This window comes from Alligator sinensis, unplaced genomic scaffold, assembly GCF_000455745.1.
Source record: "Alligator sinensis unplaced genomic scaffold, ASM45574v1 scaffold364_1, whole genome shotgun sequence".
Taxonomy (NCBI): domain Eukaryota; kingdom Metazoa; phylum Chordata; order Crocodylia; family Alligatoridae; genus Alligator; species Alligator sinensis.
The window spans coordinates 394,120-406,464 of record NW_005842546.1 but is presented as its reverse complement, the minus strand read 5'-3'; the positions used below and the strand labels follow the sequence as shown (position 1 = coordinate 406,464).

Here is a 12,345-nt window from a genome sequence, read left to right as displayed (position 1 = left end):
TGGAACGAGGTTTTAGGAAATGTCAGAGAGGCCCAGTGATGACAAGTGAGGCATTATAACCGAGGTGCACGGGAAAGGAAGTTTAACCTGGGGGGACCACGTGTTGGTTCTATTGCCTGACCATGACAGTAAGTTACTTGTCCAGTGCCAAGGTTCTTATGAAATAATGCACCAAGTGGGGCCCGTAGACTATGAGGTGTATCAGACAGATAAACAAAAAAAAGAAGCAAGTATACCATGTCAATATGTGAAGAAGTGGGAAGAGCAAGAGTGTATGTACCTAGCCCTTCATCCCGAGGAATTAGAATTGGGACCCTCTTTGACAGAGGGAAGTGGACCGGGTGATGTAGAACTGGTCCCATGACTATCTGAAGAGCAGAGAAGACAGGCTACCAAGCTAGTCAAGGAATATGGGGATGTGTTCCAGGAGACTCCTGGGGAAGCTTGGGGTGTAGTACATCAAGTAAAAACTGCTCCATGAGAACTGGAAATGGATTCCACAATGACTGCAGAGCCAGATAAAAATGGAGATTGATATGATGCTGGAGAAAGGCATCAGATGTGAGTCCCACAGTGACTGGCAGAGCCCCATCTTGGCAGTGCCCAAGCCAGATGGAAAAATTTGTATCTGTATCGATTTCCAGAAGGTAAATGCAATAGCTAAGTTTGATGCTTGATGAATTGGTGGAAAACATTGGGCAAGCTCGCTACATTTCCACTTTGGACCTGACAAAAGGTTACTGGCAGGTCCCAGTAGCACCTGAAGATCAAGAAATGACAGTGTTTGCCACCCCTTGGGGTCTCTTCCAGTTCTGGTGCATGCTGTTTGGATTACATGGAGCCGTGGCTACATTTCAGCATCTAATGGAGAGAGTTTTGGCTCCCCATGGGGGTTATGCTGTGGCTTACATAGACAATATTATCATATAGACCGAAGACTGGGCTGAACACCTCACCACACTGAAAGCAGTAATGCAAGACTTGAGAAGGGCCGGGCTGACAGCCAATCCAAATAAATGTATGATAGGAAAAGAAGAAACACAATACCTTGGTTTTCTAGTAGGAAGTGGGAAGGTGAAACCACTGTTAGACAAGGTGGAGGCACTGCGAAAGTACTGAGCTCCTCATAAGAAGAAACAAGTGAGGGCCTTTATGGGGCTAGCTAGTTATTATAGAAGGTTTGTACCTCACTTTGCAGACTTAGTAGTGCCTTTGATGAAGATGATAAAGGCAGGGGCTCCAAACAAAGTGAGATGGATGCCGGAGGTGGAAAAGGCATTTCAAGCAGTGAAGGATGCACTATGTTTGCAGCCCCTACTATATATACTGGATTTTAATAAACCTTTCCTGGTGCAGACCAATGCATTAAATGTGGCTATTGGAGTGATGTTGGTCCAGAGAGAAGGAGAAGAAGAATGCCTTATAGCCTACATAAGTAGGAAATTACACCCTTAAGTGGGCTGTTGAAACACTCCGATATTATTTGTTAGGACAATGGTTCACACTGATCACCAATCATGCACCTCTACACTGGCTACAGAGCATGGAAATGGATAATGCTAGACTGATGAGGTGGGCCCTTAATCTGCAACCATATTGTTTTAATAGATTCCTAGATATAGGGTCAGAAGAGACCTTGTAGATCATCAAGTCTGAACCCCTACTCTGGGCAAGAGAGAAAACGGGGCTCAAATGATCCCAGCCAGGTACACATCAAGCCTCCTCTTAAAGACCCCCAGGGTAGGAACCATCACCACTTCCCTTGTTTTGAGGTACAGCATCCCCCAGGAAACCAGAATGTAAATGCCAATTTCGTCTCAAGACAATATGAAGAAGAAGAGGGGCTAGGGGAAAAAGAAGGACTCCAGGCAAAAGAGAAGAGAGGGGTGTGTGTAACAGGGAACAGGGTGTGTAAAAGAAAACAGAAGCAATTCAAAAGGGAAAGCTATTAGGACTGTGAGAAACAGCATTGTTCCATTTCAACTTGAGCTTTGGGGTTTGGATGGAACAGCATTTTGTTTCAAATTTCATTTTGAGTCAAAAAGAGGTGTTCCAATTTGCTTTTTTGAAACAGTGAGGCTGTTTTGATGCTGTTTTGACATTTCACCCTCTGGCTATAATGGGGAAGCACGAAACAGCCTCTGTCATCTGGCAGACAGATCAGGACCTAACCCCGGGAGGGCTGCTGGGGCCCCCAATCTGCCTGGCAGATGAGGGAGGGAAGCCGGTGCTGCTGCCTGGGACTGGGGAAGGGAACTACCCCAACTGCTCATTTCCCCTTGCCAGTGCTAGATAGGGCTGGGGAAAGGAAGTCAGCCCAGCTGGGCTGAGTTCCCATCTCCAGCTATGATAGGGCTGGGGATGGAAAGTCAGCCCAGCTGGGCTGAGTTCCCAACCCCAGCCCAATGATCAAGCTGGGGAAATGAACTCAGCCCAGCTGAGCTGAGTTCCCCTCCCCAGCATGACCATCACTCTGGGGAAACGAACTCAGCCCAGCTGGGCTGAGTTCCTCTTCCCAGTGCATTGTCATGCTGGGGTTGGAAATTCAGCCCAGCTGGGCTGAGTTGCCTTCCCCAGCCCAATCATAGGGCTGGGGAGGGAAACTGAGCAATCTGTCTCAGTTCCCTTCTCCAGCCCAATTCCAGTGCTGTGGAGGGAAACTAAGCCAGGACTCAGTTCCATTCCCCTGTGCTGTGATTAGCTTCCCCCGTGGGAGGCAGGGAGAGCCAGGGCTGTGCTTCCCACCTGGATGAGCCTGTAGCTGCTGGGAGCACATCCCTGGTTCTCCCTTCTCTCCTACCACCTGGCTGCTGGCAGCTTCGAAACTAGAAATGTTTTGAAACATTCAAAATGTTTTGACTAGCCTCATTTTGTTTCGAGACTGTTTTGAAGCCCTTTCTTTTGTTTCAATTTTGCTGTTTTGAGCTCAAAATGAGTTGAAACAGTGTCAAAATGAAACAGCTGGCAACATTTTGCAAAGCCCTAAATGCTATTTGAAAGGGTGAGCTACAAAAAAGTTTAAGTGTCCTCTGGTGGACAAAGAGGCTCATTACACATCTTTGAGTGCCTTTGTGTTTGCACACAACAAATCCATGGATGCAACATTTTAATTCATGGTGAGCCAAACTCACCAGGAATTTTAGTTTTAGTTTTAGGAGTTTTAGTTGAATGCACCAGAAAGACTTTTAAAGCATCTGGAAAACCTGCTGGTGCAAATGAAAGGGCAAAAAAATGTGCCATGTACAAAGGCCCATGGATGATGAAGACCTCAACCTTCGTATGTTTTTTAACAACAAGATTATGTAGTATGTGGTGTCAAAATTAATGGGATGTATGGAGATGGTCAGATTCACTGCTAAACCAGGTTTTGCAAAAAAGAGTGTATCACCTCAAAAGAACAGTTATATAAGCAATAAGAATAGGTAGGAGACTGGGACATTCATCCAGTCTGCATCTTATATGAGATTCTTACATAAAGGCTCATTTATTCTGATGGGGTCGAGGAGGAACCCTGCATTTCTGGCGAAAACAATTAAACCTCCTGGACTGTACAGAGCAAACAGTTTCTGCACCCAGAAGCCCCTGTCCCCATAAACACAGTTCAGAAGGAAATTAAATGTTATACAAAAGGAAGTGTATATCAGTTATCCCTATCAGATCTATGGTTCTACATCTACCATAATTAATATTACACAGATACATTCATATGTGTATGTGAACATGGGGGTGTGCATCTGCTCATGTAAGCATTTGTGTTTTTCAGGGGTTGGAAAGGGCTTTAAAAAAAAAAAAACTTTACACAATGGAATTTTTCTACAGGAAATGTCAAACTTCCATGAAAAATACCCATTTCTGTTTCCCCCACCATCAAAATCTTCTCAGTTTGTGGAAAACTAATACAAGGGGGTTTTGTTTGTTTGTTTGTTTGTTTTTTTAACTTTCCAAGCAAAATTTGGAATTTTTCCCGAGATAAAAAATGTAAGGTAAACATTTTGTTTGGTCAATATGCTAGTTTCTGTAGAACAATCTTTTCAAACTTAAAAAAAAAATCCTAGTATGCCATTATATATATATTTACTACCCCCTCCCCTCTAGCACACACCTGCACACACACCCCTCCAAAATATCTGACAAGGAGGGCTCCACTTTCACTTAAGCAAAATACAAAGTCCATTTTCTTACTGGTAGGTCCTTGAAGTGCTTTGCATCTGCAGCCATCCTCAGCTCATTTCTGACATAGTCAGTCAAGGAGCGCTTTGGGTCCCCTCCAGTCACAGCTAGGAACTCAGCAGCTACTTTTAATGTGGACAGTGCTCTGGAGATGTCACTCACGGACCTAGCTGTCTCCATAATGCTTTTCATTTGACTCACACTCAGCTGTTCCTAGGAATGGGAGAGGAGATGAAAAAACTAATCAGGCTGCAGGACTGAGGCACTCAGCCCCTATTCCTGTCAGTGGTGCTCAAGTCCCCTGGGCATTGGAGGCATGTCCATGCAGCCCAGTGATGGTTGTTTGTAGCACCTGCTCAAACACCTGTATCAGCTGCAACCAGCTAGTGCAGAGCACTAAGGATGCAGCTCCAAGGTTTAATCATGTGCTAGCAACCAGGGCACAAAGTTTCTGGGGAATCCAGGGATGTTCTCTGGTTATTATCACATGCCATATCCTGACCACCCTCTCTTGACTGTTCTTGTCACCCGTGCCAGACAGATGAAACAAGCACAGGGTGGCAAACCCATGGCACAATTACACTTCTGTTCTGCTGAATAGGCATTAGCTCTTCCTCATACGATTCTGTCCTGGCCTGGCAGGATCCAAGGTATTTCATACAATGCATGAAGAGAGTCAATATCATCACATGCAAGATGAGGAAATAATGCACAAGTGATAATGGATTTTATCCCATTCTAGAAGTTTAAACTGTAAAATCTGGTGATGCCCTGAGAGAAAGTCTGCCAGCAGGTTAGGTCTGTGCATTTTATGACCCAGGGCAGTGGTCTCTTACCTGATGTCGCTGTTGTTTAACTTTGGCTTTGGTGGACTTCAGTGTCTTCAAATTCCGTGGCGGCATGGATGGAGCTGTCTGAAAAGGAAAGTGCTAGTTATCAGTGACTAGTGTATCAAGCATGGCACTGGTCTGTGTATACAGAAAAGATAATTAATGATTATTTTAAGAATTAGAGCTAAATTTTCAAAAGTGCTTAAGTGATTTAGGAGCTGATGTCCCAATTCACAAAGTGATGAGGGATCTGACTGAACGCAGTGCTTAGGTGCTGTATAACTAGGGCTTGGTTTAAATCACAGGCCCAGCTCAATAATATCATGGGCCAATCATGGCAGGAGCCACCATTTTGCACTCCGAATTTGGTGCCCCCCACCCCTTTATCAGCTGAGGTGGCAACTTTAATTGAAGAAGCAGAGGGTAAATGGCATGCACTTTGCTTCATTGCTTGTTCCTGCGCACCCTGTGCTTTGGTCTGTTTTTTGATGTCAATGCCTCCAGGGAAGTGCCAGACAAAGGGGAGATTAGACACCAGGAATAAAATCTTGGTGTGATGGAAATCAGTGGCAAGCCCCACACTAACCCCAAGGGTCAAGTTCTTGCCCCAAATGAGACTGGTCCTGAACTCACCTGCACTTTTATAATGGGTTTCCCACTGATGAACCTGTTTATTGCTTGCCTCTGCAGAGTTTGAAAGTTGAAATGGGTGGTCTTGATCCCGTTTTCCTCCAGCACATACTGAAAGTTTGACAGTGCCATGGTGACCACATCACCTGGGGTAACTGCTATCACAGATGATGCCCTCACTTCTTCAGCTGAGATAGACCTGCAAAAGAGGGCACAGCAATGAGGGGAATTTCTCTTTAGACCCACAGAAACTGAAGGAGGAATGAGCCAGCTCGGGCTATTTATTTTCATCTCTCCAGGCTCCCAGAAGCCATCCAAACACTGGACTCCTGTGATCATACCTGCTTTGCTTGAACATCCCAATCCTTGGAGTCATGGGATCATGGGAGAAAATACTTGCCATTAAAAAGAGGCATGGCAAAATCCTATTCCACTCCACATGCCTAAATGCCACATGCACAGTTACACAACTGCAGTTCTTAGTGCTTGCTAAATTAAGCGTCAGATGCTAAATTAACCTGAACATTGTGTTGGATAGGAGAAGGAGGTTTCCCTGTAGGCTTTTGCCCAATCACTGAGAGGTCAGGGCACTTGACGAGGAACAAAAGAATCAAGTTCTAGGCCCCCTTCACTCTAGGTGTTGGAACCAGCATCATATCTTGCTTTGTGATGTAGTGCTTTAACAGCCCTTCCCGAAGTTAGTCCTGGTCAATGGAAATTACAGGCTGGGTTTGTTCATTGTTGCCACCCTGCTTGGTTATAAAGAAAAGACACACGGTCCCATTTCTACTGAATGCTAAAGAAACATGCACCAGCAAGTGGTCTCTTGGTTCATACTCTCAATGTCTGTGCGTACTTGAGTGCCATAGCTGGATTTTGATCTCAGATATTCCCCCCAAAACTTGTGAGACCACTATTCATAAGGATCAGTGAACTACTCAAAATGCAGTGAAGATGGCAACCATTTTTATCATTAGACACCTTTCAGATACTGACTCAGAACAGATCTTCAAGCAGACTAGAGCAATTTCATTCTCTGCCTGAGTAGGTTACGATCATAAAAGAGGGCTGGAAGGGACCTCACAAGATCATCTAGTCCATCCCATTGCTCAAGGCAGGAAGAGCCACGATTAAAGTATCCCAGCCAAATGTCTATCTAACCTGCTTTAAACCTGCCAAGGATGGAGATTTCACGAGTCCTCGAGGCAGCGCATGTCAATGCTTGACCACCCGCAGAGTCAGAGGGTTCCTCCTAATCTCTATCCTACATTTGTCTTCCATAGCTTGGGACCATCACTTCTAGTCCTGTCCCCTATGGCCACAGAGAAAAGGCCATCTCCATCTTCACTGTAATCACCCTTCTGGTATTTGGAAACTTATCAAATCCACCCTGTCTTCTCTAGACTAAAAAATCCTAGTTCTTTCTGCCTTTTCTTATCAGTTTTACCTCACTGGCCCCTAATCATTTTTGTTGCTCTGAGCTGGACTCTTTCCAAATTGTCCACATCCTTCTTGAAGCATGATACCCAAAACTGGACACAGGACTCCAGGTGAGGCCTCACTAGTGCTGAATAGAGTAGAAAGATCACTTCCTTATTCAGGAAGGCTGAGGTAAAAAAAAAATAAAAAATTGGGTATCTGTACACACTACGGGTTTTAATCCTCATTAAATTAAATAGGGTTATACGTTTTAAAATGGTTTATTTTGCAGTCTTGCCAGTGTTTGCAGATACGTTTTAAAATGGTTTATTTTGCAGTCTTGTCAGTGTTTGCAGGCACTAGGTTGTTGAACGAATTAAGTCCAGTCTTCAGCCAGCGCAGCAGGAGAGTGGGACTGTCCCCATGCTGCAGGGAGCTGGCAAACTGCACAAGAAAAAACGAGCAGGAGCAATTCAGCAGTGGAAGCAATTCAAAGGGGTGAACTACAAAAAAGTGGCAGCCATCTGGTGGACAAAGAGGTTCATTACTTGTCTTTGAGTGCCTTTGTGTTTGTACGTAACAAATCCATGGATGTGATGCTTTAATTCCCAGCAAACCAAACCAAACTATGTCCCTGGCATTTTAGTTTAATGCACCAGAAAGACTTTTAAAGTATCAAGAAATCCTGCTTGTGCAAACAGTCGTGTAGTTGCAGTTCAAGAAGGGGCAAAAAACGTGGCATGTACATGACATCTATACCTGGACTCTGGGGGATGCAGGGTGCTTTAATTAGAGTGGACTTCACATACTTCATAGCATCCCGTGTATTTAGTGTCCTGTGTTTCAAAATGGTGCTGGGGGTACATGAACTATTGCTTGTTGAAGAAGCTTTAGTTAAAGTGCCTCTGCCACCATTTTGCAATGCAGAGATGCTGAATATAAACAATGCAGAGGCTGCTGGAGCACACCAATTAGCACACTCCATCACACTCACAGCAGACTAGATTAATTGGTCCGTTACAGGTACAGGTGCCCAAAATGTGTCTGCCTTTTCTGCATCATCTACAACTAGATTGCTTTCCACATTCTAAAGGGAAATCTATGCATTGTATGGTCTTCCTTTTACTTTTGATGAACTTGTAGATCCCTTTTCATTGTCTTTTATATCCCTTACCACTTGCACCTCAACTTGTGCCTTGATTTTCCTAATTTTATCTGTGCAATACTCTCATACTCTTCCCTAGTAGTATCACCAAGCTTTCACTTTTTTTGGTATTCCTTTGTTGGGTTTCAGGTTATTGAAGAAATTGCTGTAGCCAGGGTCACCTCCTGTTGGATCTCCCCATTTTTCTGTCATACCAGCATAAAACAAGTTACCTAATAGAATCATATGGTTGCATTGCACGTCAAAGATCAGCTACTTCAACACCTAGCAGCAGTGAGTAAAACTCAGTGGGTGCAGAGGGAACAAAGTGTACATTTCATAGACATTAGGGCTGGAAGGGACCTCTGAAGATGATTGAGTCCAGCCCCCTGCCCAAGGGGCATGAAGTCAGCTAGGGTCATAGGATCCCAGCAAGATAAGCATTCATATTGCTCCTGAAGGCATTCAATAAATTGTATGGCTTAGAGTAGTAGTGCCCAACCTTTCTGAGCTGTGGGCTAGATGAATGGTGTGGGAGAAGTTTGGTTGCCTAGTTTGTGCAGTTCACCACAGGTGAGTAGTTCGGAGGATACCTTTGCTTTTCTTTCATGATCTGAGCTGCTGTGTCAATGAAACTGTTCTGTAGCTCTATTAGGAATTTTGTAACGATGGAACTGATGGACGGATCGTGTGGGAGAAGGTCCAGGATGGCAGTGTCAGTACCAATTTCTTTATTTTGGGCTTCATCGACAGCAGATGCTGGCTGTGCAGTAGCTCTTTACTACTGCACAGTACTGTTGTGTGGCACAAAGCAAGATGCAGGGATACTGCACAGTGGTAACAAGCCACTGCGCAGTAGTAAGATGCCACTGCACAGTCAACATTACGAAAAAGCCATTTGGGGATGCTTCTGCTCAGTAACGCTGGTTATTGTGCAGTCATTTATGCAAGTACTAAATGACTGCTAAGTAACCACTGCCACTCTGTCTTTGCAACTGGGAGATCAGATTCTGATAATCTTTTTATTAAATAGCTCCCCACCACCTGTGACTTTGGAAGCATTTAGGCATGAGTTTAGCTTTTTGCATGGCGATTAGCCCCAAAGTCAACTGAATTATGCACTATGTGGTAAGTCTACGCACAAACCTTTGGTGAGATCAGGCCAAATTACGGAAGGGCTTTCTATCAAAGGAGTGATGGAATAATGGGAGTGACTTGTTACAGTCAGTTGTAGTAGCTTTGTGGGCATGGGAGGGGAGGCTGCGGCCAGCCCGGAAACTGGTCCCCACTATGGTTTGATCCACCTGCCAGCCCTGGGTGGCTTAGTGCCTCCAGTCCATCTCCAGGAGAGCCTCGCTCCTTTCCCTGGTGCATGCAGGGGCTACCACTTGCATGGTCAAAGACTGGGCGTGTACTCCCAAGCCCAGCCTCCTTCCAACCATATGACCAGATCTTCTGCATCCAGGGACCAGGTGCAACTAATTGCCTCATTAGCTGCCTGGCCTTTTTAGTCTTTGGCACAGTCCATGTGGGCTGCTTCTCCTTGCTGTACTTTCTGGCCCTGGGGTTCCTATTCTCTAAAACCTTCCTAGTAATAGGGAAGAGGCTGTAATAACATGTCTAAAAAGTAGACATTCCTTATTTTGTCACATGACAGGAGGATATCTACAAAGAAAATTAAAAGGCCATAAAGCCCAAGTACCTATGCATTCAGGATTCAATTTTATATTGCTCCAAACTTTCTGAATGATGTGTACAGCTCCTTCAAAAGACAAGCGTTGATCACCTGAAATTGGGGAGAGAAGAAAAATAACATTTGTCAATATATGTTATTCAGGAGTGTGTGTAAACTCATATATACTGTGTATCATATCAGCGGGAGGGCGAGACACACAGCGGGAGGGCGAGATGCACAGAGATAGAGATAGAGATAGAGAGGTAGATAGAGATAGAAATAGAGAGAGGTAGAGATAGGGATAGGGATAGGGATATAGATAGAGATACATAGAGATATAGACAGAGAGAGAGAGAGAGATAGTAAAAACCAGATTTCTTATGTCTAAAGTAGATCTTAGAATTAAAAGATTGTAAAGGAAAGTCAACTAGCATTGTATGAAAGGAGATTTGCTTCCAAATGCTGGGTAAAAATATGGAAAGCTGTGCAGCTATTGGAGAAGACCATGCTCAATGGCAGCAGAAGTATATTTGCTCCACCAAAAGTATTAATCACAAAAGAAGATTAAATGAGCTGGACCAGTTTATGGAGTGGCTCAGATGACAGAAATGATAGTTTTGAATGGCTGACCGGTTAGAGGGTGTGATATGTGGAGTTACACTTGCTACCTCTAGGCTGCAGAGTAGATTACAGGGTCTTACACCTCATGGACTCCAGTGTCCATAGACATGCCTGACCCCACTTCCTGTCCCTACTGCTGGGTTACCCTCCAGATTGTGGGGGCTGGGGGTGTAAGACACCCCATACTCACTGTTCACTAGGGATGCAACTGGCACGTCATTTCCTAGGGGCCACCCTGCCACACCCAGCCCCACCACACCATCCTACCTTAGAAGGTGTATTTTTACATCATACCCCAGGACCATAAACCTCTTCCATCCCCATAGTTACATCCTCTGTACCTCCAAGATGTTAAGTGAACAGCAGCTCCAGCCAGGCTGTATTCTCTTTGGCTTCTTGCAGCAAAACTGCTGGCCCCACTGCTCAAGGCCTGCTCTTATCTTAAGCAGCTGTGCCCTCTTCCCAATCAGGCAGTCTCATGCTGACCATGTGACTCTTCTGATTGAAAGAGCAGTCACCTGGAGGCTGCTCTGGTGCCTGTCCTGGCCCTTAAAGTGGCAGGCACCAAAGTTGCACTGCCACAGAGAGTTTTTTCTTTCTGCTCAGGGTCAGCCCAATCACCACACTTAGGTTCAGAAAGGAATATTACCCCAGGGTCAAATCAGCATGGGCTGTGGGGTTTTGTGCCCTTCTCTGTATGGAGAAGGGGGGCATGTTCCTCTTCCTGAGATCTCTTGAGTGTATTTTTGCTATTTTTTCAGTGACAGGACACTAACAGTTCTAGTCCTCTTTCTTTTTGTGTGACAGGTTAGGGTGCTCTTGGCGTTTTGGGGCAACATGCTTTGTAGTTGTGCAACAGGACTGATTGTGTAGTTTTAGCAATAAGTTAGACAAGGATGAGTCTGCCTCAGGCAGGAGCTTGGACTAGATGTGACCTTTGGACAGCTCTGCCAAGCCCTCCTTTTCTATACTTTTGTATGACTTAAGAGCCTGAAAAACATTTTCTAAGTGATTTAAGACCAGATTCTGAAAGGATGGAGCCTCAACCCAACAGATAAACCAACGGGATCTTAGGTTCCTAAACAAAAGTGAGATACCTAAGTACCACTGTGTATTTAGACCAGCACTTAGGAGTTTATGAGCATGAATAAACCAGGAATGTTTCACTAGTGTCAGTGCTGCAGTCTCAGCAAATTGATTATTCTTCCCATCCCTATCCTTAAGTTTCTTGCCTACTAGAAAACAGTGTGACTGCATTTGCCTTTCCATTTCCCAGTGCATCTTTCTTCTGTCATTCAATTTGGAGCACAATGTATCTGTTGTTTGCAGCCACTCCCTGAAGCTCCTCCCCTGCCATTCCATCCCAAACCTTTTACTGTTCAGCCTCTGTATCATGCACTCCACCAACGTTGTTCTTGCCAGTGTCTCCAATGAAACACTGGGGGTGGCAGCTTGCTGTCTACCCTCCTCCTCCTCCTCCAGGGGAGCATACCTCTTGTGCAGTGCCAGGGGAGGAGCAGCTCTAGCCCTGTATGTCCTGGATCCTGAGACAACCATCTTCCAGGTAGCTCCGCGTGGGTAATTTTCACCAGCCTTCTTGTTGCCCATCTTCTCTATTTTCTGTTCTTCTTCCTTCTTTTGGAGAACGGCCTGGCACTAGTCAACGATGTAGTCTTTGTGGGCCCTGATGGTGCATAGCTGATGTACTTCCTCCTCAAGCTCCCGCACCTGGCCCTCCAGAGACTCCACTAGGGAGCACATCCCACAAGTGGCGGTGCCTACATTCCCAGCTGCCAGCAGACATGGTAGGAAGGCCCACCACAGTCCAGAACCAGGGGCTCCATCTCGGGGGGGGC

At 45.2% G+C, this 12,345-nt stretch overlaps 1 protein-coding gene across 1 annotated transcript in view; it reads right to left on the bottom strand.

Annotated features, from left to right (window-relative positions):
• Positions 1-12,345, bottom strand: part of LOC106722682 (E3 ubiquitin-protein ligase RNF213-like) — a 128,320-nt gene that overhangs the window by 11,644 nt on the left and 104,331 nt on the right. Inside the window, exons 33-36 of the mRNA XM_014523918.2 lie at positions 8,787-8,952; positions 5,634-5,829; positions 5,007-5,084; positions 4,183-4,383 (exon numbers count right to left, since the gene is read on the bottom strand). Coding sequence (XP_014379404.2) covers positions 4,183-4,383; positions 5,007-5,084; positions 5,634-5,829; positions 8,787-8,952 — 641 coding nt within the window. The remainder of the gene's footprint in view (positions 1-4,182; positions 4,384-5,006; positions 5,085-5,633; positions 5,830-8,786; positions 8,953-12,345) is intronic.